The following is a 22,668-nucleotide window of genomic DNA, read 5'->3' on the forward strand; positions in this document are numbered from 1 at the left end:
GCGGGGCAGGGCTCCTCCCCGTCCGGCTCGGCGTCCCGGGAAAGTTCGGCCGGACCCGCGCTCCCCTCCGGAAGTCCCGGCGCCCACCGCCCTCTCTGGCCCTGGCGCGGGCGCCGTCCTCTCAGTGCCCACGACTGGACCCTCACCCGGGGCAGGTCCCGGCTCCCCACGCCGGCCCCAGCTGGCTCGGGGCGGGGGCGACGTGGTCACCCCTCTCCGGAACAAAACCGACCTCCGGGTGGGGGAAAGGCTCTCACTGCGCGGGAGGGGTGAAGAGCTGGGCTCCTTTGCGTTTTCTGCACTGAAGAGGGCGGCTTTTTGTCCGCCACGAGTGTAGACAGCAGATTGGAACAGCCCTGGCCCCTTCCCTGGTGCCCCAGGCCGCGCGTCCAGAATCGGATTACGGCGCAAGGGCCCGGCCCACAGATGGCGGCGCGCGCCGACCCCTTCCAGCCTGGGAAAGCCGACTCCCCAGACCTGCGGGAGAAAGTGGGAGGTGGCTGTCCTCCCCGTCTGGGTGAGGGCTCTGCGGGTCCCTCGGCTGTGTCTGGGCTGCAGACGGTGGGCGCGCTTTCCTCGATCCTTGGAAAGGGCTGTGGGTGACTGAGGCCCAGTACACAGTTAAGGTGACGCTGAGCAGGGCAAGGGCCGGGAATCTGGTGACAGCGAGTCCTCCCCAGTTTTCTCTAACTGGCGCTGCAGGGCCAGAGGGGGACAGAGAAACTAACCCCTTTCTAACCCTCTTTCTGGCTTCTGGGGCCCCCTTCCACTTTTAATTCCCCCCCCTTTAAATTTGCCAGAGGGTGCCTGGGTGTGTAGAGAGACAGAAAGTGAGAAAGCGCCCCCTCCACGGGAGTGGGCAGGCTGCTGTACTTTCGCTTCCATTTCTCCTGCCTTCAGAATTTTGGACAAGCCTCTGGAACTAACCCTTTCCTTTCAGGTCTTTCTCTCTCTAGTTCAGGTAAATAAGTTTATTAAGGAAATCTAATACATATAAGAAAACTGCCTTTTTCCTGCTAATAAATTTGTTCAAAAGTTTATTACAGGAGCCCTTTAAGTATGCGTCTAGTGCATTTAAGATATTGTCTAGAAAAATTAAATTTACTCATCTTTTCCCCCCAGGAGTATAAGAGCTCTGAAAACTAAGACTTAACTGAATCCAGAAAGCAGCCGTAACACTTTTTAATCAAGTAGGTAGTGCCTTCCCACCCTGCAGTGGTGCGGAAGTGGTTTCCAAGTCTCTGAGGTTTTCTAAGCTTCTTATGGACCCTCTTAAATTCCAAGCCACTTGTTTTTGTTTTTATTTATTAATGAGCATTAATCTACACCGCCGTAGCCCATTTGGTGGACTGCTGCTTAATTACGTAAATCTGTACCTCGTGTGCTAACGCTGAGCTGGGACAGCATCTCACCGGGGAGAGGCAGGAAGGCCCAGCCCTGGATATTTACGCTCCCTCCTTGAACAGAAGACAGGAAAACCTCAGGCCACTCCTGCTGCGAAGCCCGGTTTGTAAACATGTGCTGGAGCCTTGCTGTGGTGGCCTGGGAGTCCACGTGCCTGTCCCTGAAGTATTTTTCCAGATCCCTCCCGTGTGACTGCCGCACAGCCGAGCCTTGTAATTATGGCTGGGACCAGAGCACACTCTAAGCCTGTTTTCAAACAAGGAAAACAAACAGCCATCTTTGGTCTGCCCGAGATCCAGTGAGATAAGAGCAAGGTATGTCTACAGGCCTTGACTAGTCCCTCTTGTGCAGTGTCACAGGTCTTTAAAGTGCTCTGGCCAGTGGTGGTGGTGAGGGGAAGACAGCCGGATCCCACAGGGCCGACTGTGGTTGGAGTCCTGGACTTAGTGACTTGGAGAACATACTGGGCATGTGTGAGTGCGGGCCTACATCCTGGAGGAGAATGGAGAAGAGACTGGCTTGGCCTTCCCCAGGCAGGTGCTTTCTCACGTTCTGTTCAGTCTCTCCTGCGAGTACTTGCGCCCTCTGGCAATATGGAAAATACTAACGATAAAGTACTCTAGTCTTTTGGCTTTTCACCCTGGTGCAGTGGGACAGAGAGGGCAGCTCACAGAGGCTCCTGCCGGGCACTTTGCAAAAGAAGGGCTGGGAGTGGGTCCCAGAGGTGCCTGCACCGTGGCTTGGGCTGCCCTGTTTAATTGGAAGTGTGAGGTCAAATCTGTGCCTAGACATAACTAGATGTCATGGCAGAACGTGATTAATACCTTTTAAAGAAACATCCTGGCAAGTGCAGAAATTACCAAGTGGGGAGGACTTCTTTTCATGAGACTCCCAGCTCTGGGGGTGTGGAAGGCCATGGCAGGGGACAGAATTTCACACGGAAAAGAGCGATGATGGGCGACAGCGAGCCGGAACGTGAGCGTTCTGGTGTGAACAGCACCGCGTGTGAGCTGGGGACGGGGTGGCGGCCTCAGTGCGTGCGGGAAGGCTCCTGTGGGCCAGGAGGGCCTGCAGTGGGACAGTGGACCTGGAGGAGATGAATTGGATGGCAGGGTGCCAGAGGGAGGCTCCTGAGAGGTGCTTGAGGAGCGCACCGTGAGGTGGCAGAGCCCCAGTGGGTTCCGCACGTGTAGAACAAGAGTCGGGCGGGATGCACTTTTCAGAAGCAGAGGTCACAGGATTGTTGGTGAAATGTTAGGACTGGGAGAAAGGAGTCCTGGCTCGGCATGTAGCGCATCCTGGCTGGCGCTGCTGCTGGCAGCCTGGGACCACAGGGAAGGCACAGGTTCGATTCTTGGCCCACCCTGAAGCCAGTTGCAGTGCAATGAGCTAACCAGGAGGGGCAGGCAGGAGGATCGGGATCCAAGAAGACTTAGGCTTTCTGATGGAAGGTACAGCTAAGGGAAAGCAGCAGAGAGCCAGTCTTAGACATCAACTCCTCCTTTGCATTCTCTGTATCTTCTATGTAGGGACAATGCAACTGTTTTCCATACGTTATCTTACTCCTTGTAAATTTTCTATGAGATAGGTGTAAAGTCTATTTTATATTTAAAAAAACAGACTCTAAGAATTTAACTGTGGTAAGTCACAGACCGCCCCCCCCCCAAGTCTGGCGTCCAAGCCCTGTCTAACCATCGCAATGCTGTCTGCACACGCACACGCGCACACGCTCAGAGATTACACCGTAACACTGGGGTTTGCCTTTTGGGGCCACAGACTGCAGACGCTGTCCGTCAATGCATGTCACAGTGTCTCCAGGGACTGCGTAATGTGCCATTGTGTGGCACTGAGAGGTGACATTTTGGACCTTGATAATGGATCACTGGGAAGTGGGGTTCGTGTCTGGGGGTCAGGAGGAGGAGCTACTTTGGGGGAACAGTTGCCATTACGTCAGTAGAGGAGTATGTCATGGTGGCTGGGAGAGAGCTTGGCCTTGATAACTGATCAAAGAGGGGCTGAGGCCAAGGAGTAAATGTGGCCTCAGGGCGAGGACATGAGGGGTGGGGCCTGGGGAGCCCTGGTGGACAGAGGGATCTGTCCCATGAGTGGTGACCCCTGCTCTGCTCTGTTGTGGTTTCACTTCCTGTTCTAGCAGCAACTTGTCTGTGACATTCTGCGTGCCCCGTTCCCTCTCCAGAAAGGCCCATTTGGAAAGTTCTGACGGTCACACAGATGTTTATTGCTCGATAGAATGAAGAAGTTCTTTACAAAACGTTACGGTGTTTTGCACCAGAGAACATTGTTAGATCACATTCAACAGATGTGCACTGGGTGTGTGTTAGGTATGAAGTACTGTGAGGATAAAAGGGCGGACGGGAAACAATCCAGATGTTGAGACACTTGTAAGCCCGCTCAGTGTGGCATTTTCACACGAATATGACTGCTTTAGCTTAGACTGGTCTCATTTCTCACGACCAGGCTCCACATTAGTGATAGAAACTCAATCTGAACTAGCTTTTGCAAGAGAAGTGTCTTATTCAAGGATTGGGTATGGGGGCCAGCAGATGGCATATTGTTTCATCGCTGGACTTCCACATAGTTGGCGTGGTTCCAGTCCTGGACCCGGCAGCTTAAAATTCACACCAGGAGCATGTGCGCATGCCCAAGCTCCCTAGAGGAGGATAGAGAAGAAGAGATCGTGGCATGGCCATCCCCCCGGGGTGTGTGTGATTTCTTGCTTTCTGTGTTTCTGTCTCTTTCTGTCTCAGCAGGTGCAGGCGACCTATAGCAAACATCTCTCTTAAAATGAATGAATGAATGAATGGTACATTCAGAGACAAACCAGAACCAGGACTGATGGGGATCCTGGGAGCCCCACTGAGGTCTCTTCCCCAACCCCTCGCTTGCTTTTTCCCTCCATTTTGGAACTGGGCTGGTCGCAGTATCTGAATTCAGTTTGGGCCGCACTGCTTGGTCCCGTCTGTTGAGTCTGTGGAAGGACAGGAGCATGAGCCGAGCAAGGGGAGCTGGCCTGGAGCAGTTAGAGACGACAGGACGGGATGGTCCTAAAGTGATGCGCCCACGTGGAGGGGTAGGAGACAGTTTGCAGAGGGAGGATCAGATATGCAAGGGCCCCAGGCCCCTTTCTGGATAAAAGTTTTTTTGCCTTCCAGGCTCCCTCAGTTGGAAAGATTTATCTGCTGATAGCTAACTCTGCAATCTGGATCTTGGTTGGCTTTTCAAATCCGCGCATGCGGTTGAAGGGTGCTCTTGGCACACCAGTGCCCACACAGTTTTCTACCTAGACCTCAGCACCCAGCTGCTCTGCAGGTTAGTCCATGAACCTCACTGATAGCCCAGAGACTCACATGGTAGTGTAGACACAAAGACCCTTGACCCACAGTCCGCGGCTGTCCTGCGGCGCTGCTTCCCACGTCAGCAGCACATTTCAGTAGCTCTGACTGGAATTATCTGCCTTGTCTATTCTTGTCTTTGAACTGTCTGTCCGTTGTGGCAGCCTCCTGCCTGTGTGCCGCGGAACGTCAGCCTTTGCGTTCCTGAACTACAGCGGTCTGGTCAAGAACCGAATCCAAGAAGAGTTTCTGCGGCCAATAGCAAGTAGCTCTCCCACGTTCTAGCTGACACAACAGCAAAAGCCTACTGAGCGTCCCCAGTGGTCGGGCTTCAGAGCTGAGCATTCACTTGAGTAGCCAGCGTTCCAGCGAGTGCAGTCCTTTCTCTGCGTGTGAACCCGCGTCTGGCTGAGGGTGTGTTTCCAGGTGATGGTGAAGGCCTGGTCTGGAGTCAGGCTGTGAAGTGCCAGCTCCCAGCGCAGCATTCTTGTTGGCGTTGGTCAGAGGAGACAGGATGGCTGCCGGGCTTTAACACTGCCGTTCTCTTTTCACTGGTCTTTCCACTAGCAGGGTTTCAGGATCCTCTCAGCTGCTTGCTGAAATGCCGTAGCTGTGGAGGCAGAATCTGGGAGGAGGCGGAATCGGCATCCTTATCAGGCTCTGAGAACTGGAAGTGCCGGGATCTAGCACCAAAACCTCTAGTCCTGTGTTACTGAACTGTCTGATAGAATTCTAGCAAGCCACTTCCCTCTTTGGGGCTACAAATCCCCTCTGGCACTAGGGACTGGTTTCCAGGAAGAAGTTTCTCCAGGAACCTTGGAGGGGCATGTGAGGCTATGGTGCGCTCCTGTTAGGATGCGTTGTAGTACGCGATGGAGTGATCGTACGACTCTCCTCTCCGTAATGCAGCCCAGTGGGTGCCCTGAGCTGGCCCCATCTGGGGGACCTATGAAAATCTAAGGCTGCCCTGATCTGACAGGAGGTGGAGCTTAGGCAGTGATGGGGGAAGGGGCATGGCTGCAAGTACAGATCAAGCTTCACTCCCTCACCAGCGCTCACCTTCTGCTTGCAGGCCACTGACTGGTACCTGTCCATGGCGCTGGGGGTTGGGGACCCCTGCCATAAGGGTCTTTTGACTGTAGCAGTGTGATTCCCCTCCCCCATGCCTCCCTGGGGCTCTGTGGTGCATGCTGAGGTTTGCTATGTCCCAGGTAACTTGGGCACAGGTGTGGGCCTGTCTGTTGCGATGTGCTTGGTGTCCCCAAGGGCACTCGCACCCCGCTACCAGGCAGTTGTGAATTCCTGTAGTGGAAAAAGAAGAATGGTGCAGATTTACCATTCTTGGCCTCAGTTCACCCGAAATCAGGCTGCCAGTGCTTAAGGATGTTAGACCATGGTTTCCCTGTGCTTGCTCCTACCCCGGTATCTCCCCGGCAGTGGCTGCACTTCAGGGTACGTGTCACTTCGTGCGTCTGCGTGCACCCCTGTCTATGGGGTGGTGGTCAGAGGCCTGTCTCCATTCACTGTCTCCCAGTGAGGTGAGAGTTAAGGATCCCAGCCTTTGAAGACATAAAGGATGGAAAGATATTTTCATACCACCTTAAACTTTTAGTGGCCACTGTACATACTGGCTGAGAACCGTAACTGCCGTTTTCCCTAAATTAGAAGCGCATCCCTTCTCCTGTCCGCCCTTTTGGCTAAGAGCTTTCGCCTGTTAAACCTAAATGCAGACGTGCCCCTGCTGTTGGCACGTGGGCATGCGTTCATTCGCAGAGGCCCTCAGGTGGGCAGTGGCCCAGGCCTGTGGTTTTTGCACGGTGCAGATACCGCGCCCTCCTCTGCTCTGGCTCCGGAGGACCCTGTGAGGCCCTGGATGAGCTACGAGCACTGCCCCTGAGCGGCTGGAGGCATGAACAGACAGCCAGGTCTTCCATGATCTTGCGGAGACTCCAGGCAGAGCACAGACCTCATGGGTAGGAAATGCCCCAGACTGGCTGGTCTGATACCGCCTGCCCGCTGTGCCCCAGTGTCCTGCTCCAGAGAGCCCCGCCTGCCATCAGCCTTCCTGCCCACGTGCTCCCAGCGCTTCAGAGTGTTGAGACAGGCTCATAAAGGTGGCGTGCTCTTCCCTGTGCCTGGTTCCCTGCCGGGATTTCACACAGAAGGTCACTCTCCTGCAGGAATCTTGGAGACAGAAAGCCTGTAGCCTGCCGAAGGGCCTACAGAAGCCTGTGAACACTGGCTTTCCCGTTCCTCTGTGCCCTCCATTCTCTTCCTTGGTTGGTCCTGGGGGCCTCGGGCTGGCCTGGTCTTGCACATGTGCACGTTCTGAGCCTCGAGATTGGGAGTTAGGCGCTGATCTTGACCGGAGGAAGGGTCTGGAGAGGGGAGGGCCTCTGCCTTCTGACCCGAGGTCCTAGTCCAAGGTGACCTCTGGGGAACCCCAGGCCAGTCCAGGAGAGGCGGGGCAGCAGGGGAGCCTCTAGGACGTGTGGGGACCAGAGAGGAGTCTGCCGCTGCCTTAGCTGGTGCTAGATTAATCCAAGTGGATTCATGGGGTTCTCAGCATTATTATTATTTTTTTATTATTATAATTATTTTTATTTTGCCATAGGACGTATGTGCTTGCCAGAGAGAGCAAGAGACAGTGAGAGAGAAAGTGAGAGATCAATCCCCCCCCAGGGGACACGCCACGATCTCTTTTCTTCTGTTCTCCTCTTGGGATTTCGGGCATGCACACACATGTGCCTGGCGTGATTTTCAAGCTACCAGGTCTGGGGCTCGAACTCAGCCAAGTGGGAGTCTAGCGCCTTCACCACCGCACACCTGCTGGCCCCCAGTTTCTCAGCCTTAATTCCTTTTTTTTTTTTTAAATTATTTTATTTAACTTTATTTATTATTATTGTTTTAGTATTTCCAGAGAGAGAGAGAAAGAAAGAACGAGATGGAGAAAGCAAGCCAGCAGATCTGGGACTTGAATCACAGTTGGCCATGTGGGAGTCCAGTACCCTTAGCCACCATGCCACCTGCTGGCCCTCTCAGCTTCAATTTCTAATAAGGTAAATACTGATCGGTATATTCCACAGAACAGCAGCTCTTTGGGACCTTAAGTCCTTAGAATTGGAAATATCCAAGTTAGAACACCTTTAATAGATTAACCAGAGGCAGCCCCTCGTGCTGTGGTTAAGTACTGTGCACAGGGAGCCGAGTCCCACGTGGTGGGCTGCAGTTCCAAACCCGACCTGGCAGTTTGAAAAGCGTGCTGGGTGTGTGTGCACACGCCCAGAGGAGATAAAGAAATGGGGACAACGTTGGCAGCATAACCATGCCCCATGCGGGATTCTGTCTGTCTCTCTGGTGAGCACATGTGGCCTCTGGCAATTGAAAAAGAAAAAGATTGGGGCCGGCAGGTGGCGTGGTGGTTAAGGGTGCTGGACTCCCACATGGCTGACCACGGTTTGAGCCCCGGACCCAGGTGTCTTTCTCACTTTCTCTCTCTCTCTGTCTCTCATTACCTGTCCCTCTCTGGTCAAATTAAAATAAATACATAAAATAATCTTCTTAATAAATAAGATTGATGGCAAGGGTGCTGAATAACCACAGATATGCAGACTGAAATAATAAGGGATCATGTTTCACCTAAAAGACAAAGAAAGGGTTTAAAAGGATGACCCTAGTGGTGATGGTAGGATTTGGAGAAACAGACCCTCTTTGCCGGCAGAGGTTGGAATGGTAGAGTTTTTGGAAGCCAGTTTGCTGATACCTATGAAATTAAAAATGTGTCTCTTTTCACCCCATCATTTCATTTTTTAAAAACTGAAACGACTTCAGTAAATAGCAAAGCAGAATTGTGATGTGGTTTGTATGTACGTGTAACCTAGGTCGCAGAAAGGGTGTACAACGTCTGCAGAATGGCCCACTCCCGGCCCGTTGGTTAAGGCAGCCAGATCCCACAGGCTGACCACAGTTCCAGTCCCAGACCCAGCAGCTGGAGAGACACACCAGGCGTGTACACCTGCACGCGAAATCCCGACAGGATGGAGAAATGGAAGCAAAGGGATCACCATTCCCCACGGGGGGTGCGCTCTCCCCCTGTGTTTCTCTCTGGCAAAAACTAAAAAAAAAGAAACGTTTTCAGTATGACTGTTACATCTTGTACAGTTAAAGCTACTCATTGAATCTTACACCAATATAGACGTAAGGTCATAAGAAAAGGTGTCTGGACACCTCTGACAACCCTACTTGTGGGTGTCTTTCCCTTTCATTTCCCTGTTGCTTCGAGAGTCCGGCCAAGGGAGGGGTTGGAAACACGCTTCAGGCCTTCTTCTCCCCTCCTCTGCCTTCTCCTGGCAATTTCATTTTTATAAGTGTATCTTGCAGTAACAGCCACTGGAGTTATTATCAGTTCTGGGTGTGCACTGCAGGATTGTTTAAATACTGTACAGCTGTGGAAGAGGAGGTGGACCTCAAATGGCCACAGTATCAAAAAGTAAGTTACAAAGTGGTACATAAGTAGCTTGTGTGTGTGGTAATAGCAGCTAAGAACCAAAATGGATGTGCATCCTGAACTGTTCCAAGTGGGTATTGTAGAATATGTGTCTGAGGAGCTGGCAGGTGGCATGGTGGTTAAGACTCTGTCTTCCCACATGAATGACCACGGTTCGAGTCCTGAATCTGGCAGCTTGCATTCTCTCTCTCTCTCTCTCTAAATTTTTAGCAAATTTAAAAAATAATAAATAAAATAAAATAAAAAATCTTAATAAAAAGGAATCTGTGGTCTGGGGACATGTAGAGGCCCTCAAGGTCCTTTCAGGGGCCCATAATTATGTGGTAGTGATGTTGAAAATATGCCTTTTCTTATCATTTAAGGAAATGTGCCAGCATTTGGAAAATCTGCATAATTCATTGAGTCAAGTTTCCCTGTGACTAGGACTCCATAGGAAAGGCGCAGGAGTGTGGAGGGTTCACGGTGCTGGCTCAGCCTCCACTGCAGCCACAGGAGGCTGATAGAAAGCAGAATGCGTCTCGTGTCTGAAAAGCTGTTAAAATACTCTGCTCCTTCCTAATCGTCTCCATGAGGCTAGCTTTTCTTCTTCATTTACTTCAACCAAAACACGTCTGTAGAAGTGGGTAAGCCAGACATTAAAAAAGATTTACAGAAACAGTGTTTTGTATGTTACCATATAATGTGTTTATTATTTTTTGTTTTCTTTCATTACAACGTTTTTTATTTGTGATAAATTGTGTGCATACACATGAGAGAGGGGTGGGGGAGTTTCCTCAAGGCCTAGTCACGTCATGGCCCCTTCTTGCCCTTTAGGTCTTGTCAGATCTCAGACCCGCGTGCAAGTGCCTGACGTGTTTCAGGCTGCCCAGGCTGGGGACTTGAACCTGGGCTGCCGTGCGGGATCCAGCTTCCCTTGAGCGGCACATTACTGTGACACCAGGGACTTTACCCTATTATTTTCTAATGGATTAGCAATATTTTAAGCTTTCTCAGTTTTAATTTCTAATAAGGTATAGTTTGGTATAAGCCAGATAAACTAAAGCTCTTTGGGACCCTTAATGATTTGTAAGAGGGGCTGGCAGGTGGCATGGTGGTTAAGGTGTTAGACTCCCAAATAGCTGACAGTAGTTCGAGTCCTGGACCTGGGGCGTGCTTTCTCATTTTCCCTCTCTCTCTGGTCAAATTAAAATGATAAAACAAACAAACAAATAAGTAAAATTTAAAAATAATTTGTAAGAGTGTAGAGGTGTCTGAAGACCAAAACATTTGAAGTCTGCCACTGTGTATCAGGAACGGTGGAAGACCGGCTCCTGTAATGGTGAGCCATTTGGATTTTAATACAATTCAGATGTTTTATAATCGGAAAAAGGTAAAAAATGTACAAAGACATTTCGGAAAGGAGATGGGCAGTTGCTTTTCTCATCTTTGCCTAGGGTGGAGCAGCAGGACATGGGCTTTTCTTGTGCCAATGCTGGTTTGGGTTAGAGAGAAACAAGAGTCCTTAGGAGAACTGTTAGCTGCAGACCAGGCTCAGGATAGCGAGGGTGCCCAGGGTTCTAAACCAGCAGACACAACTCGCACGGCCTTCCCTTGTAGAGGAGCTCGTGGGGCAGCGTACGGGTGTTGTGAGCTTGGGTCTGGCTTAATGTGAGGGCTCAGTCATTGCAACCTGGTTTATCTCCTGTCCATAAATCGCCCTGGCTCTGGGAGTCCTGTCCTCAGCTTGGTGGGTCTAAACGAACAGGAGATGAGGCTGCCAAGATAGCAACACCCACGCGTCTGCCCAGGCGAGGAGGATGCGGAGTAGGAAGCTGCTTAGTGAGCACAGAATGGAGGTCCCGGAGGCGCGTAGGGCCCCTCGGGCATTTCTGCAGGGCTTGGTAGTAAGACTGAGGCCCGCCCAGGCTCCTGGGCCAGACGAAGCTCTGCTCAGCTTTGCTTTTCTAAGCAGGATACAGGTCATCGTGCCCTGTCCACACATCCTTTATCGAGACCGGGTGACAGCCCTACAGCCTGTTCGAGCTCCACACGCTCTGGTTCTGTGCCAGGCCGGTGACACCTTGATTAGATTTGGACATTTACCAGGTCTGTTCTGGAGTACATCGACAAGCCATCTGTATAAACTCACTTGTTCATTATGATTTTAAAAGGTCCTCTCATAAGCTAATACATATTCATAGAAAACTTAGAAAATGTAGGATAGCAAAATAATAATAATAATAATCACCAGCGACCCCAGCAGTTTGCTGTCCATTGCAGAGTGGGAGGTGGGCATCTCCTTCCTCTCTGCCACATGGCAGGGCAGGCCGGTGGTCATGGCCCCTGGTCCTGTGGGCTTGGCACCCCTGCTCTGTCTCTGCCCGTGCTTCCGTTTCCTCGTGGGAGCAGTCAGACCCTCCTTGGAGAGCAGGGATGGCGTGGGGTGCTGTGCACGGCGTGGGGTGCTCGAACCCCGAAGAATGAAGTTGCTGGGTAAAGGGGATGTCAGACACCGGGTCCCGTGTGTGCTTGTCCCAGATCCGGACACGACGGGGACCTGGAGGTGGGGCTGTGGTGACCACGCCCCGTGGGGTGCCTCCTCATTTTCCACCCTTTCTTTCTCAAGCGTGTGTGCCCTCTGGCAAATTAGAAAATGAAGTACATGATACTTTAAGGCTTTTGGTAGAGATGCCAGTTCTACAGAAAGGTTTTTGGCTGAGGCTGAGGAATTGCAGTGGTAAGGGGAGACCTCGGTGCCTTACTGAGCCAGCCTCATCACGGCTTCCTCTCCCAGGGAGAGGAGGTGGAATTAGGCAGGAGTAAGGCCCGTTCCTTGTGTGTGTTTTGTGTTCAACCCTGTTGCTGTATTTGAGAAGAAGTCCTTTCCGCTTCTGCCTCTTAAACACGTGACTAAAGTACCCCCAATTTGTATTTTTAGTTTCTTGAATGATAATTTTTTTTCTTAAAATATGTTTTTTATTTCTAAAAGATATCTGAAAGTTTTCTGTGATGTTTTGTTTCAAATAATAATAATTGAAAAATCTCTTTTAGAGGTTCCTCTTGGCCCAGCCAGTGGTGCTGTGGTTAGAATGCTGGGTCCCTCATGGCCAGCTGCGCAGTTTGAGTCCCAGATTCAGCGGCTGTAGAAACAAACCAGATACACGCGTGTGTGCCAGAAATCTGAAAGGGCGACACAGAGGGGAAGGGACTGTGATGTGACTGTTCCCCAGATGCGTTCTGACCCTCCCTCTGTGTTTCCTCAGCAGGCACGTGTGCCCTCTAGCAAAATTTAAAAAAAAAATGTCCCTATCATCATCTAAGCTTTGACTCCTAGTGGTCATGTTTTTTACTGGACTTAAAAAAAAAAAAACACTAGGAAGGAGGATTCCACCGCCACCCTGCAGTCTGGCGGCCTGTCCTGTCCTTGGGTTCTAGCCATCTGCAGTGAAAGGAGCTGCTTTGGAGGGTGGGTGGGAGTGCTGGGCTGGGGAGCCCTGCGCCAGGAGAAAGGGGGAAGAGAGCAGTCAGGATGGAAGCAGGAAGCCTGAGCGGAGAGAGGAAGGGCTTGGGGCAGTTCCCAGCCAGGCGAGGGTTCCTGTCTTTAAAGTCTAGCACGGGCGACTGCGAGTGGCATGGCGTGAGAACTGAGCTCGTGGTAATGAGCCCCTGCCTGTCTGAGGGCGGTGCTATTAGATGAGCTGTGTTTCCCGAATCCAGCCATGAGTCGCGTGATCAGTCATCTTTCAGGGACACAGGTGGCAGCCCCCCTGCTTGGAGCAGGGCACTGGGAGGTGTCCTTGGCCCCGCAGAGGGGGCTCCCCCCACGCTCTTCAGGAAGGATGAGTTCTTGTCCACACGTGTCTGCCCAGGTCCTCCACTGCCACATCACAGACCCACCTGCCTTCAGTGTTGAGAACGACTGTGCAGGCGACAGCCGTGTCTCCCCAGTTCAGACTGCCTCACTTTACAGGGGCGCTGCAGGAGGGGGTGCCACGGCCGAACTTCTGCTCCTTTCTTAGGTTCCTGACCATGCGGTGAGGTGAGAGTCCTGTGAGCACTTGGTGGTGGGCACCCTGCGGTGTTCTGGGCACACAGGGCTAGCCCTCCTCCTATGCACTCCCCGTGGTGTATAGCCAAGGGTTATCTGGTCCCAGTGTGACCCCACTGCCAGGCCACCACCAGGCCACATGTGCTCTGGGACGTTTCTAAGATCTCCGCAGCTGGGTGTTCACCAGGTCACCAATGTCTGCTCGGCAAGGCTGGGCTGGGGTGAGGGATGCGAAGGGAAATGGGTCCCTGTGTTAGAGGAGCTTGTCCTGGGAACAGCAGTTGGCTTAATGGTATAGTCGACCGCAGTTCGAGTCCTGGATTTGGTGGCTTAAACTCACACCAGGTGCGTGTGCATGTGTCCCAAGATCCTGAGAGGAGAATGGGAAGGGATTGGGGTGTGGCCATCCCCCCGGGGGGTGATTTTCCGCTTTCTGTTTCTCTCTCTCTTTCTGGTATCCCCACGTGCCCTATACCAAAAACCTCTCCAAAAAAGAAGAGCTTGTTCTGTGTCAGGGAGAAAGACCCATCGGCAAACTGATCGCATAAAGTGGCAAATGACGAACGCTGTGAGGTGTGCAGAGAAGGTGAGGGAGGGACGGACACTGGCCCAGCCGCCACTGAAGAGTGGGGTGGAACCTGGTGTGGGCCAAGCTTCCACAGACGCAGTGGCAGGTGGGGCAGGGGAGCAGCAGGGACGAAGGGGCCTCACCTGACCGTGCCACGTGGTGCAGGTGGGAGCTGAGGGACAGGATGGAGTCCGGCCAAGATGGCCTGCTGCCCAAGGACTCTCAGCGCCTTCCAGAAAATGGGAACCAAAGTGTTAAATAGCCCGGTGAGGGAGAGGCCTTCTAGGGGTCAAGTCTGCCATGCAGCCACGTCCCTCATGTCCTCTGAGCTACTCGTGAGGATTTCTGGCAGGTCAGAGGAAGCTTAGTGTAGCACCCGAAGAAGGCAGTGAGAAGCTGGGACATGTGTGGGCGAGTGCGTGCACGTGTGTCTATGTGTGTGTGTTTAAGCCCTTGCTAAATTCTTCTGAGTCCTTGGTGTGAGTATGATTGTGTAATAGGGTGTTCCTAGGAGGGTCAGAGCATTTCTAGGCCAGTGTCCCACCCGATGACAAGGTGGCTTTGTGAGTCATGGAGGATGCTGCAACGCAGAAAGTGCAGGGTGTGAACCTCTGTTTCCGACTCCCTGCCGGTGTGTGTCCTAGGCCTATGGATACTTGGCAATGGCACCTTCAGGAGAAAAGCCTAGAACCATGTGTCTTTGGGTGGCATAGGGTCTGGGGAGTCAGAGTCTTTGAAACCTGGAAGGGTTTCAGAGCCACGAAGGCAGACCCCTGGGGTTACTTCAAATCGTCCTGCAAAGGCGAGTGTCAGACCTGTGCAGGCGGCCTGTTGTGCATCGCACAAACGCGTTTCCATGCTTTCCCGAGGTGGGAAGCAGAGGTTTGGGTCAGGCTGCTAGTGTCAGAGCGACTTGGGAGAAGTTGTCCAGGACTCCAGATAAACCTTTCCCATGATTTTCCAGACAAATATTGGTGTGAGTGTGGGAGGTTGTGAATTTCTTTATTAAAGTTAATCTTCCTTGTATTTAACCCTAGAAAAGATAGGCACATTTAAGTTTGCTGAGTCAGAATCTTTGCATTTTTGCTTCACTCATGCTGGAGCATGCAGGTGACGGTGAGCAAGTGTGCATTGCACGCCCACGGTCTGGTCACGCTGCAGTCTCCTTTCCGTAGTTCTCTGGCTGCCAGTCTTGGGCACTTGTGTGTCCAACATGTTGCTGGCTGATTGCGTCAGGAATTCAGACTGTGGTCACCCTGTGGGATCCAGCTTCTCTCTCTCTCTCTCTTTTTTTTTTTTGGTAGGTTTTGGCTCTAGGGTACGTGTGCTCACCAGAAAGACAGAGTCAGAGACAGAAAGCGCGAGAAATCACCCCTCAAGAGGATGGCTATGCCACAATCCCTTCTCCTCCATTCTCTTGGGAGGAGAGAGGGATCTTGGGCACGTACACACATGCGCCCAGTGTGGGTTTAAGCCACCAGGTCCAGGACTCACACTGTAGTCGACTACATGGGAGTCCAGCAACATAGCCACTAGGCAAGTGCTGGTCCCAGGACCCAGCTTCTCTTGAGCAGCACTTTCTAACTGTGCCCTGGAACCATCCCTGAGTCTGCATCTCGTGGTGATGACTGCATTCAGATCTGACCCGTAGAGGTCTTGAAAAGCAGGCGTGAGTCTAGAAGAAAGGACTCTGGCGGAGTCCAGCGACATAGCCATTACGCTAACTGCTGGTTCCCGACCCAGCTTCTCTTGAGCAGCACTTTCTAACTGTGCCCTGGAACCATCCCTGAGTCTGCATCTCGTGGTGATGACTGCATTCAGATCTGACCCGTAGAGGTCTTGAAAAGCAGGCGTGAGTCTAGAAGAAAGGACTCTGGCGAGTGGGCCAGGAGGACTTCATAATGAAAATGGAAGGGCCTAAGATATTTCGCACAGAGAAGACACGTTGTGTTGCTACTTCCCCTTGGCACAGCGTGCTGGAATAAAAACTCTTCAAACATTCGAAGGGCAGATGAAAGCGTGACATCATCTCTGCACTGCGTGGTCACCCAGAAGGGCAGGCTCAGTGGCACCTGCGGGCTGGGTGGACTTGTCCTCGTGGAGTCAGCACAGCTGCTGGAAAGGAGTGAGCTGGTGAGGAAGGTTGTCCGTTCTGTTTGAGATCCTTTTCTATTTGAGTTTCCCATTGTATTTTGCTCCTCGTGAGGCAGGCGCACTGGCCGAGCGTCGCCCTGCCTGATGCTGGCCATCTTTGACTGAAGGTGACCAGGCAGCTCTTCCCCCTGCGCCTGGGCCGCCTTTCCGACCCTGCTGAGTAGGGAGGGGGGAGGGGAGAACCTGGAGGTGCTGCCATCTCTGGAGCTTTGTAAAACGTGCGGCTCCTTCCCACATGAGAGCCAGTAGGGCTGGCAGAGCACAGGAGCCATCAAACATCAGTGTGACCACACGGCAGCAGTGCTGTCGACTTTGAGCTGCTGAGCAGTTTGCCCTGGTTGGTCTCACAGCTCAGGAGTGTGGAGCTGGGACTGGAACCGAGTAGGTGGGCAGCTCTGGGCTGCACTTTGTCCTGTGCCCCTTTCTCTTTTTCTAAAGAATTATTAAGAATTATTTATCATCATCATTGTTATTTGTTTAATTTGAACAGAGAGCAAGAGAGAGAGAGGGAAAGTGAGAAAGCAGGCTGCTAGGTCTGGGACTTGAACCATAGTTGACCATGTGGGAGCCCAGTGCCTCAACTACCACGCCACACGCCAGCCCCCTGTTCTGTTCCACTTTCTTAAACCAGGCCTCAGCTTCTCCTCATGAGAACTGCCTGTCATATATGGAAAACTCGACTGTGGAGAATAGTCCTGGTGATTGGAAATCTGTAGGCCCTGTAGTGCTTGCTCCATGTTGGAGTGTGCCTGTGTCTCTAGCGCTGTTGCTGGTGCGTGGACACAGGAGACGTTCAAGTTCATATTTACAATGGGTAGCTCTCTCACCACCTGAAGCACAGAGAGAATCAAGAGCTTGCTCAGGGCTGAGAAGCAAAGGTAGGTGGAGTTTCTTTGCCTTGTGATTCAGAGCTGAGTCTCTGGGCCCGCACCATTGCTCAGCCTCACCTGGGGCTGGTGGGATGCTGGCGGCCCTGTGGCCCAGCCCTGTGGGTAGAAGCTGTGTGTGGAACAAGCTCCACGGTGGTTCTCAGGCATGTTCAAGCTCAGGATGCACTGGCCAGCTCTGCGCGGCCAGGTGTGTCAACCTCTTTCTTGGGATTCATGCACACTACATGTTTCAGTCTTGGCCCTCGGGGATGCAGTGGGGGAAAGGATGGAACTTGAAGTTAAACCAACACATGACTTTTATGACTGCTCTTTGTGGTCACTCATTTAGGACAACTAGTTTCAGGAGCTGGAGAGGCCCTGCATCTCTGGGCTTCTTCATGTTCTACCATGCTCTGCGGAGGGATCCCACAACGTTGGAGAAGGCTGGCCCTGCGGGAGGGAGTCTGACCTCTGCTACTCCTGAGAGCCGAGAGCCTGAGTGGGGGCTGAGGGGTCAGAGGAAGGTGCTGGCTGTCCCAGGGCTGCGGATCGACTGACACCAGCTTGGAGCAGGCTGGTCCCTCGGGGAGTGGAGAAGGCCATGCCACCTGGACTGAACACAGTAGCAGGGCGGGTGGGTGGTCCCAGGGAGGGAATGTCCTGCCTACGTCTTGGCTCCCTAGTGAGACCAGTGGGCTGGGAAGTTGACGTTGTTGCTTCATTGGGCCGGCGGGCGTGCTCATGGGTGTGGGTGCATTCTGCAGGCTCTGCTCACCACCCTGTGGGGACGGGCAGCACAGCTGCTGCAAGTGGACTTGTGGAGCATCGGGAGGCCGCGTGGGGTGGGAGGAGGCGCCCCGTGGGCGCCGGCTGCGAGCACGAGGTGCAGCCCGGGTGCTGACGCCCTGCCCTTCGCCCCCAGGTCGGCCTCCGCCAGCTGGACATGTCCCTGCTCTGCCAGCTCTACAGCCTGCACGAGTCCATCCAGGAGTACAAGGGCGCGTGCCAGGCCGCCAGCCCCGGCGGCACCTACACCTCAGAGAATGGCTTCTTCGACGAGGAGGAGGAGTATTTCCCGGAGCAGAACTCCCTCCACGACGGCAGGGACAGAGGTCCTCCGCGGGACTTGGCCCCGTCCTCACTCTCCAGCAGCGACTGGATTCTGGAGTCCATCTAGAGGCCTCAGGACCCTGTCGGGGACCCCTTCCTCCCGGACGTGCCGTCCGCCCTCTACTGTGGGCCATCCTCGGGCACCTGGAATGGCCGCCACCCTAGACTTGTAGCCAAGGGTCCCCAGATGCCTGGAGCGTGGTCTGCCTCGAGGGCGTTTCTGCTTAGGTGACCTAGAGTGCTTGGCAACACCCTGGACCCCCTGAGGTCGAGACACTCCTGCTGGCGACTCAGGAGAGTGGAGGGGGGGTCCCCGGAGGAGCCTGGTGGCCGTCTCCTGAGAGGGGGTCTAGCTAGTTCCTTCCTGTGGACACGGACTCTCCTGGCTGCAGCGCTGCTGCTCAGCTTGCCACGTATTAAAGCCACGGTCTCCCGGTGGCCCTCCCTCAGAGTGGTCTGCCGCTTTTCTTGCTCTCCTTGGCCTTTAAGCCTCACGATTCTTCTTTATTTATTTGTGAGCCAAGTTGCCAACTGCCAGGGGTCGGCCCTAGCGCTTCCCGCAGGAGAGTAGGGCTTCCTGGTCTCTCCTGCCCCCTGCTGGCTCTCGGCCTACCCGCGGAGCGTGCCATCCTTTGCCCATCGGGGAGGGGGCAAGAAGACCACACGGAGATGGGCTGAGTGGGAAAACGCCCTGCGCTGAGACGGCACATTCTGAACGCGGACGAGTGCTAGGAAGCAGGGCCCTCTCCGCCCCAGCCGGGATCGCCATAAGCCTTAATATATTCACTAAAATACTCTGGGAACGTCACACCTCGTTCGTAAAGATGAGAATAAAAAGCTAACCTGTCTGGTGTTGTGTATCACTTTGTTCTGAATTCACGGTCGTCAGCTTTCCTGATTTGAGCACGTTGGGTCCAATCAAATACCAGAGGAGACTCGGTTTGTTTTGACACCATTAAAGGAACTGGAGAAAAGCTGTATTTCTCTGCTGAGCGTAAGGAATCATTTCCTCAGTAGTAGACCATTTACTGCTAGGTTTTGGCACTGTTCACCTTCAAATCCGCCGGCCCCCTCGTTCCCCCTTTGGGGTGCGGTAACTGCTCACGGGTGCCCCTCTGGTTAGAGAAACCAGTTGGCAGCCTGTTAGGCATGTCCTGGCAGGAACTGGGGTGAAGGACATTGCTGTTCACTTCCTCCGTTATGTGGTGAGGGATGGTGGCAGTAAGTGCCTTTAGCATGTGACATAACTGGTGGGGACAAGGACATTGAAAGCAGTAAGACCAGATTGAGGCTGGGCTGTCACTGTTAGAGGTAGAGGGAGATTTGACCCACAGGGGGACAGAGGTCAGAGGAATATACTTGCTGCTGGGAGAAGCAGGGGGTCTCCCCTGGAGCCTCCCAGCGACTGTGGACCTGCCGACTTGATTTTGGTTTGGAATTGTGAGAACATGTCATTTCAAGCCACCCAGTGTGTGGCCATTTGTTACAGCAGCAGCAGGGACCTCATAGATTTCTGGGCCCCTTCACACTCCCCCAGCTCGCCACTGTGGTTGCAGGACAGCTTCGTTCACCCTCCTGCCCTGACGCACTGTGCTCGCCCTGCACGAGCAGAAGAGGCCTGCGGGGCAGGGAGACAGCTGCAGCGGCCGGCACCTTCCAGGGTTATTGTGGATGGAGATTAAGCTAGGTGGTAGCTAGTTAGTAACTTAAACTTTCAACTTTTGCATAGTGCCAAATAAATGTGTCAATATTTGTTAAATAGTGGGTTGTCGGGAAAGTCAGGATGCATCTTTGCATAGAAAAACAGAAAAAGGCATGACTTCCCAACCGCCTCAGAAGCCAGCCTCACTTGGGGAGCGGAGGCTCCTGCCATGGTGGTGCACTTGCTCTGCGCATTCTTCAGCCGCCAGAGGACGTTTTGCATCTAGCCTGGGGTTGAGGACTTGGCCCGTCAGCATGTGTCCCAGTCCCGGGAGGAAGCCGTGGCTCGAGCTGTCAGACACGAGAAAGACGTGTCCCAGCCTGTGAGGCTCGCTCCCAGCTGCTCACCGGGACAGGTGCCCAGCTATGCCCCGTCCCTTCCTCAGCGTCTGTCCCGGAGACAAAGGCTCGGGGCTGGACTCTGGTTCTGGGCCCTCTGATCTTCCCCATATTGAAGAACAGGAAGTCATCTTCTTAAAGGATGGGCGCTAGGCCCTTCGCTGGAGGAGCGGAGACCACGGTCGACCACGTGGACCCCTCTGCCACTCTCCACTGCGGTGACCTGGAGCAAATCCACTGCCATTGACGCCATGACTTCAAAAACATCTTCCTGCTTTTCTGGTACAGCTTGTCTTGCCATAAATACCTAAATACCCTTTCTTTGGCTCACATAGACCCTGATGTTTTCTTCCCAATTTCGTTCAAAGGCTTCCAACACTGGGAGACGCCTTTAACAAGCCTACTTGTGGCTTCCCGTGTGCCGCCTTACTCGGCTGCGCTCATAAACTGGACTCCTTGTCACCTCTCGTCCTTGGCTGTGTGGAAAGCTCACGAGCCAGCAGTGGACTGCCAAAGCCCAACCCGACATGCCATGTGGGGTGCCTGATCTGTCACCGACCACAAGGCTGGTTTCCAGGGTGGCTGGAGTGTATGTGCTCTTCGGTGAAGACTGGGTTAATTTCCAGGCCGTCAAGTGGCATTTCGTATAAATACTTTTTTACTGTTAGGCCGTGTCTCACTTTGGGGGGAGGAGTGGTGTGGAAAACACCCAGGCTCCAAGGTTCCAAGCACCTCGCTAACTTCCCAGCAAAACCAAGGGGCGAGCCTGCCTGACCTCAGGAGTCAGATTTAAAGCCGACTTTAGACGTAGGGCAAAATGAGCACCTGTAAAATCTAGCTGGCCCAGATACAGGTTTTGACTCTATAATTGACCTGTCCATATCTTTGGAACTTCTCATAAAAAAGTGGTAAACTTTTCCGGCTGACAGCGTGGGCCGCGGGTGAACTCCCAGGCTGGGCTGGAGAGGGCGGGCTGTTCGCCTCTGCCTGGCCGGCCACCCAAGGCAGCTTGGAGCCGTGCCCTTTCCTCACCCCGTAGAGTGAAGTGATGACACGGGGTGCAGCCTCGGTCAGAGTGGGTAGGATGGGCCCCCTTTGCACTGTGAGTCGGGGCCGTCCTGCACACGGTCCTCAGCCCCAAGCTCCTTGCCATGCAGGTGCCTCACCAATGCCACAGAAAGGGGCTCAGACCTGTGGTTCTTTTTTTTTTTTCCTTTCCATTTTAAAATGTTAACGGATACTTTTGTGATCGACAAAGGGTGGCGATGTCTTCAGTCTGTCTGTACATGAGTGACTTCACCCTCACTTACCTGAGGTAACACAGGGATCTGTAAAGGACCATCAATGTTGGGACATTTCTCTCCAACACGGTTTCATTTTTATTAAGAATTATTTTATTTAACTTTATTTTAATTTGACCAGAGAGGGAGGGAGGAAGGGGGAGAGAGAAGAGTGAGAAAGCAGGCTGCCGGGTCAGGGACTTGAACCACAGTTGGCCATATGGGAGTCCAGCGCCCTTAACCACCAAGCCACCCGCCAGCCTTGGCCCCCAGCACTTAGAAAACTGTTTGTTCTTCATTTATCGTAGAGGGTGTGAGAGAATGCCAAGTCTGACAACCGGGAGCACTCAGGAAAGTGGGGGACAGTGTGTGGCACTGGGACCCTGCTGTAGCCCCTGGGCTGTCTGCTCGGGGAGCAGAGGCGACCTGACCCAGCTGGAGCAGACAGCCCAGGGATTGCAGTGTGGACAAGAACATTTTTGGGGACAAAATTAGGACCCCAAACAGAGGCCATACAGCTGAGGAAACCAAAGATGTTCCTCAGGAGACAAGTGACCCCTGTGATGAGAAGGGACTGAGAAGTCGGGAGGGCTGCAGGAGGGGGTGAGGCCGCAGGGCCGCAGGCAGGCAAGGCTGGCTCAGGCCGTCAGGACTTCTAGGCAGGAGACAGTAAGGAGGGACCAGCAGATGGTGTAATGGTTACGTCACTGGACGCCACGTAATCGACTGTGGTTCGAGTCCTGGACCTTGCAGCTTAAAACTCATGCCAGGCGTGTGTGTGTGCATGCCCAAAATTCTGACAGGAGAATGGAGAAGGGATTGTGGCATGGCCATTCCCCCAGGGGGTGATTTCTCACTTTCTGTCTCTCTGACTCTCTAGTGAGCACACACATCTTATCGTTAAAAACCTCTCAAAACAAACAAACAAACTTTTGCAGTTAAGGCTATAATTTCTTTCTGAGCCACTGTACTTGATGAGCTGAAATATGTCATGCTTTCAAAATCTTTGCTAGTTTCCAACTTCAGTTTCTTCTCTGACCCGTGATATTATCTATTATTCATTATAAGTTATCGAGTTTTCCTTTGGATGTTTATTTCTTGATCAATTCTACTGTGGTCAGGAAACATACTTCTATTATTTTAATTTTTCACATTTGCTGTCTCTTACGTTATGGCTCAGCAAATGGCCACTTTTGTTAAATTTTCTGGTTATACTCGAAAATAATGTGTATTCTACTGTTTAGATGTAGTACTTGGTGTATCTTAATTATGCAAATTTACTTTTATGGTTCATATTACTATATCTATTGATTTTGTGTGTGTGTGTGTGTGTATATATATATATATATATATATA

At 52.7% G+C, this 22,668-nt stretch overlaps 1 protein-coding gene across 1 annotated transcript; it reads left to right on the forward strand.

The window, feature by feature from the left end:
• Positions 1-17,717: 17,717 nt before the first annotated feature.
• FAM89A (family with sequence similarity 89 member A) lies at positions 17,718-18,840 on the forward strand. The gene has a single exon (XM_006145984.3). It carries the CDS (start codon positions 17,826-17,828, stop codon positions 18,057-18,059), a length of 234 nt encoding a protein of 77 aa, XP_006146046.1. The 5' UTR covers positions 17,718-17,825; the 3' UTR covers positions 18,060-18,840.
• Positions 18,841-22,668: the final 3,828 nt, after the last annotated feature.

Source organism: Tupaia chinensis, unplaced genomic scaffold, assembly GCF_000334495.1.
Source record: "Tupaia chinensis unplaced genomic scaffold, TupChi_1.0 Scaffold000161_1, whole genome shotgun sequence".
In the NCBI taxonomy this organism is placed as follows: Eukaryota; Metazoa; Chordata; class Mammalia; order Scandentia; family Tupaiidae; genus Tupaia; species Tupaia belangeri.

Coding starts and splice junctions, on each gene's coding strand:
- FAM89A (XM_006145984.3), top strand. CDS start 17,826: ATGTCCCTGCTCTGCCAGCTCTACAGCCTGCACGAGTCCATCCAGGAG.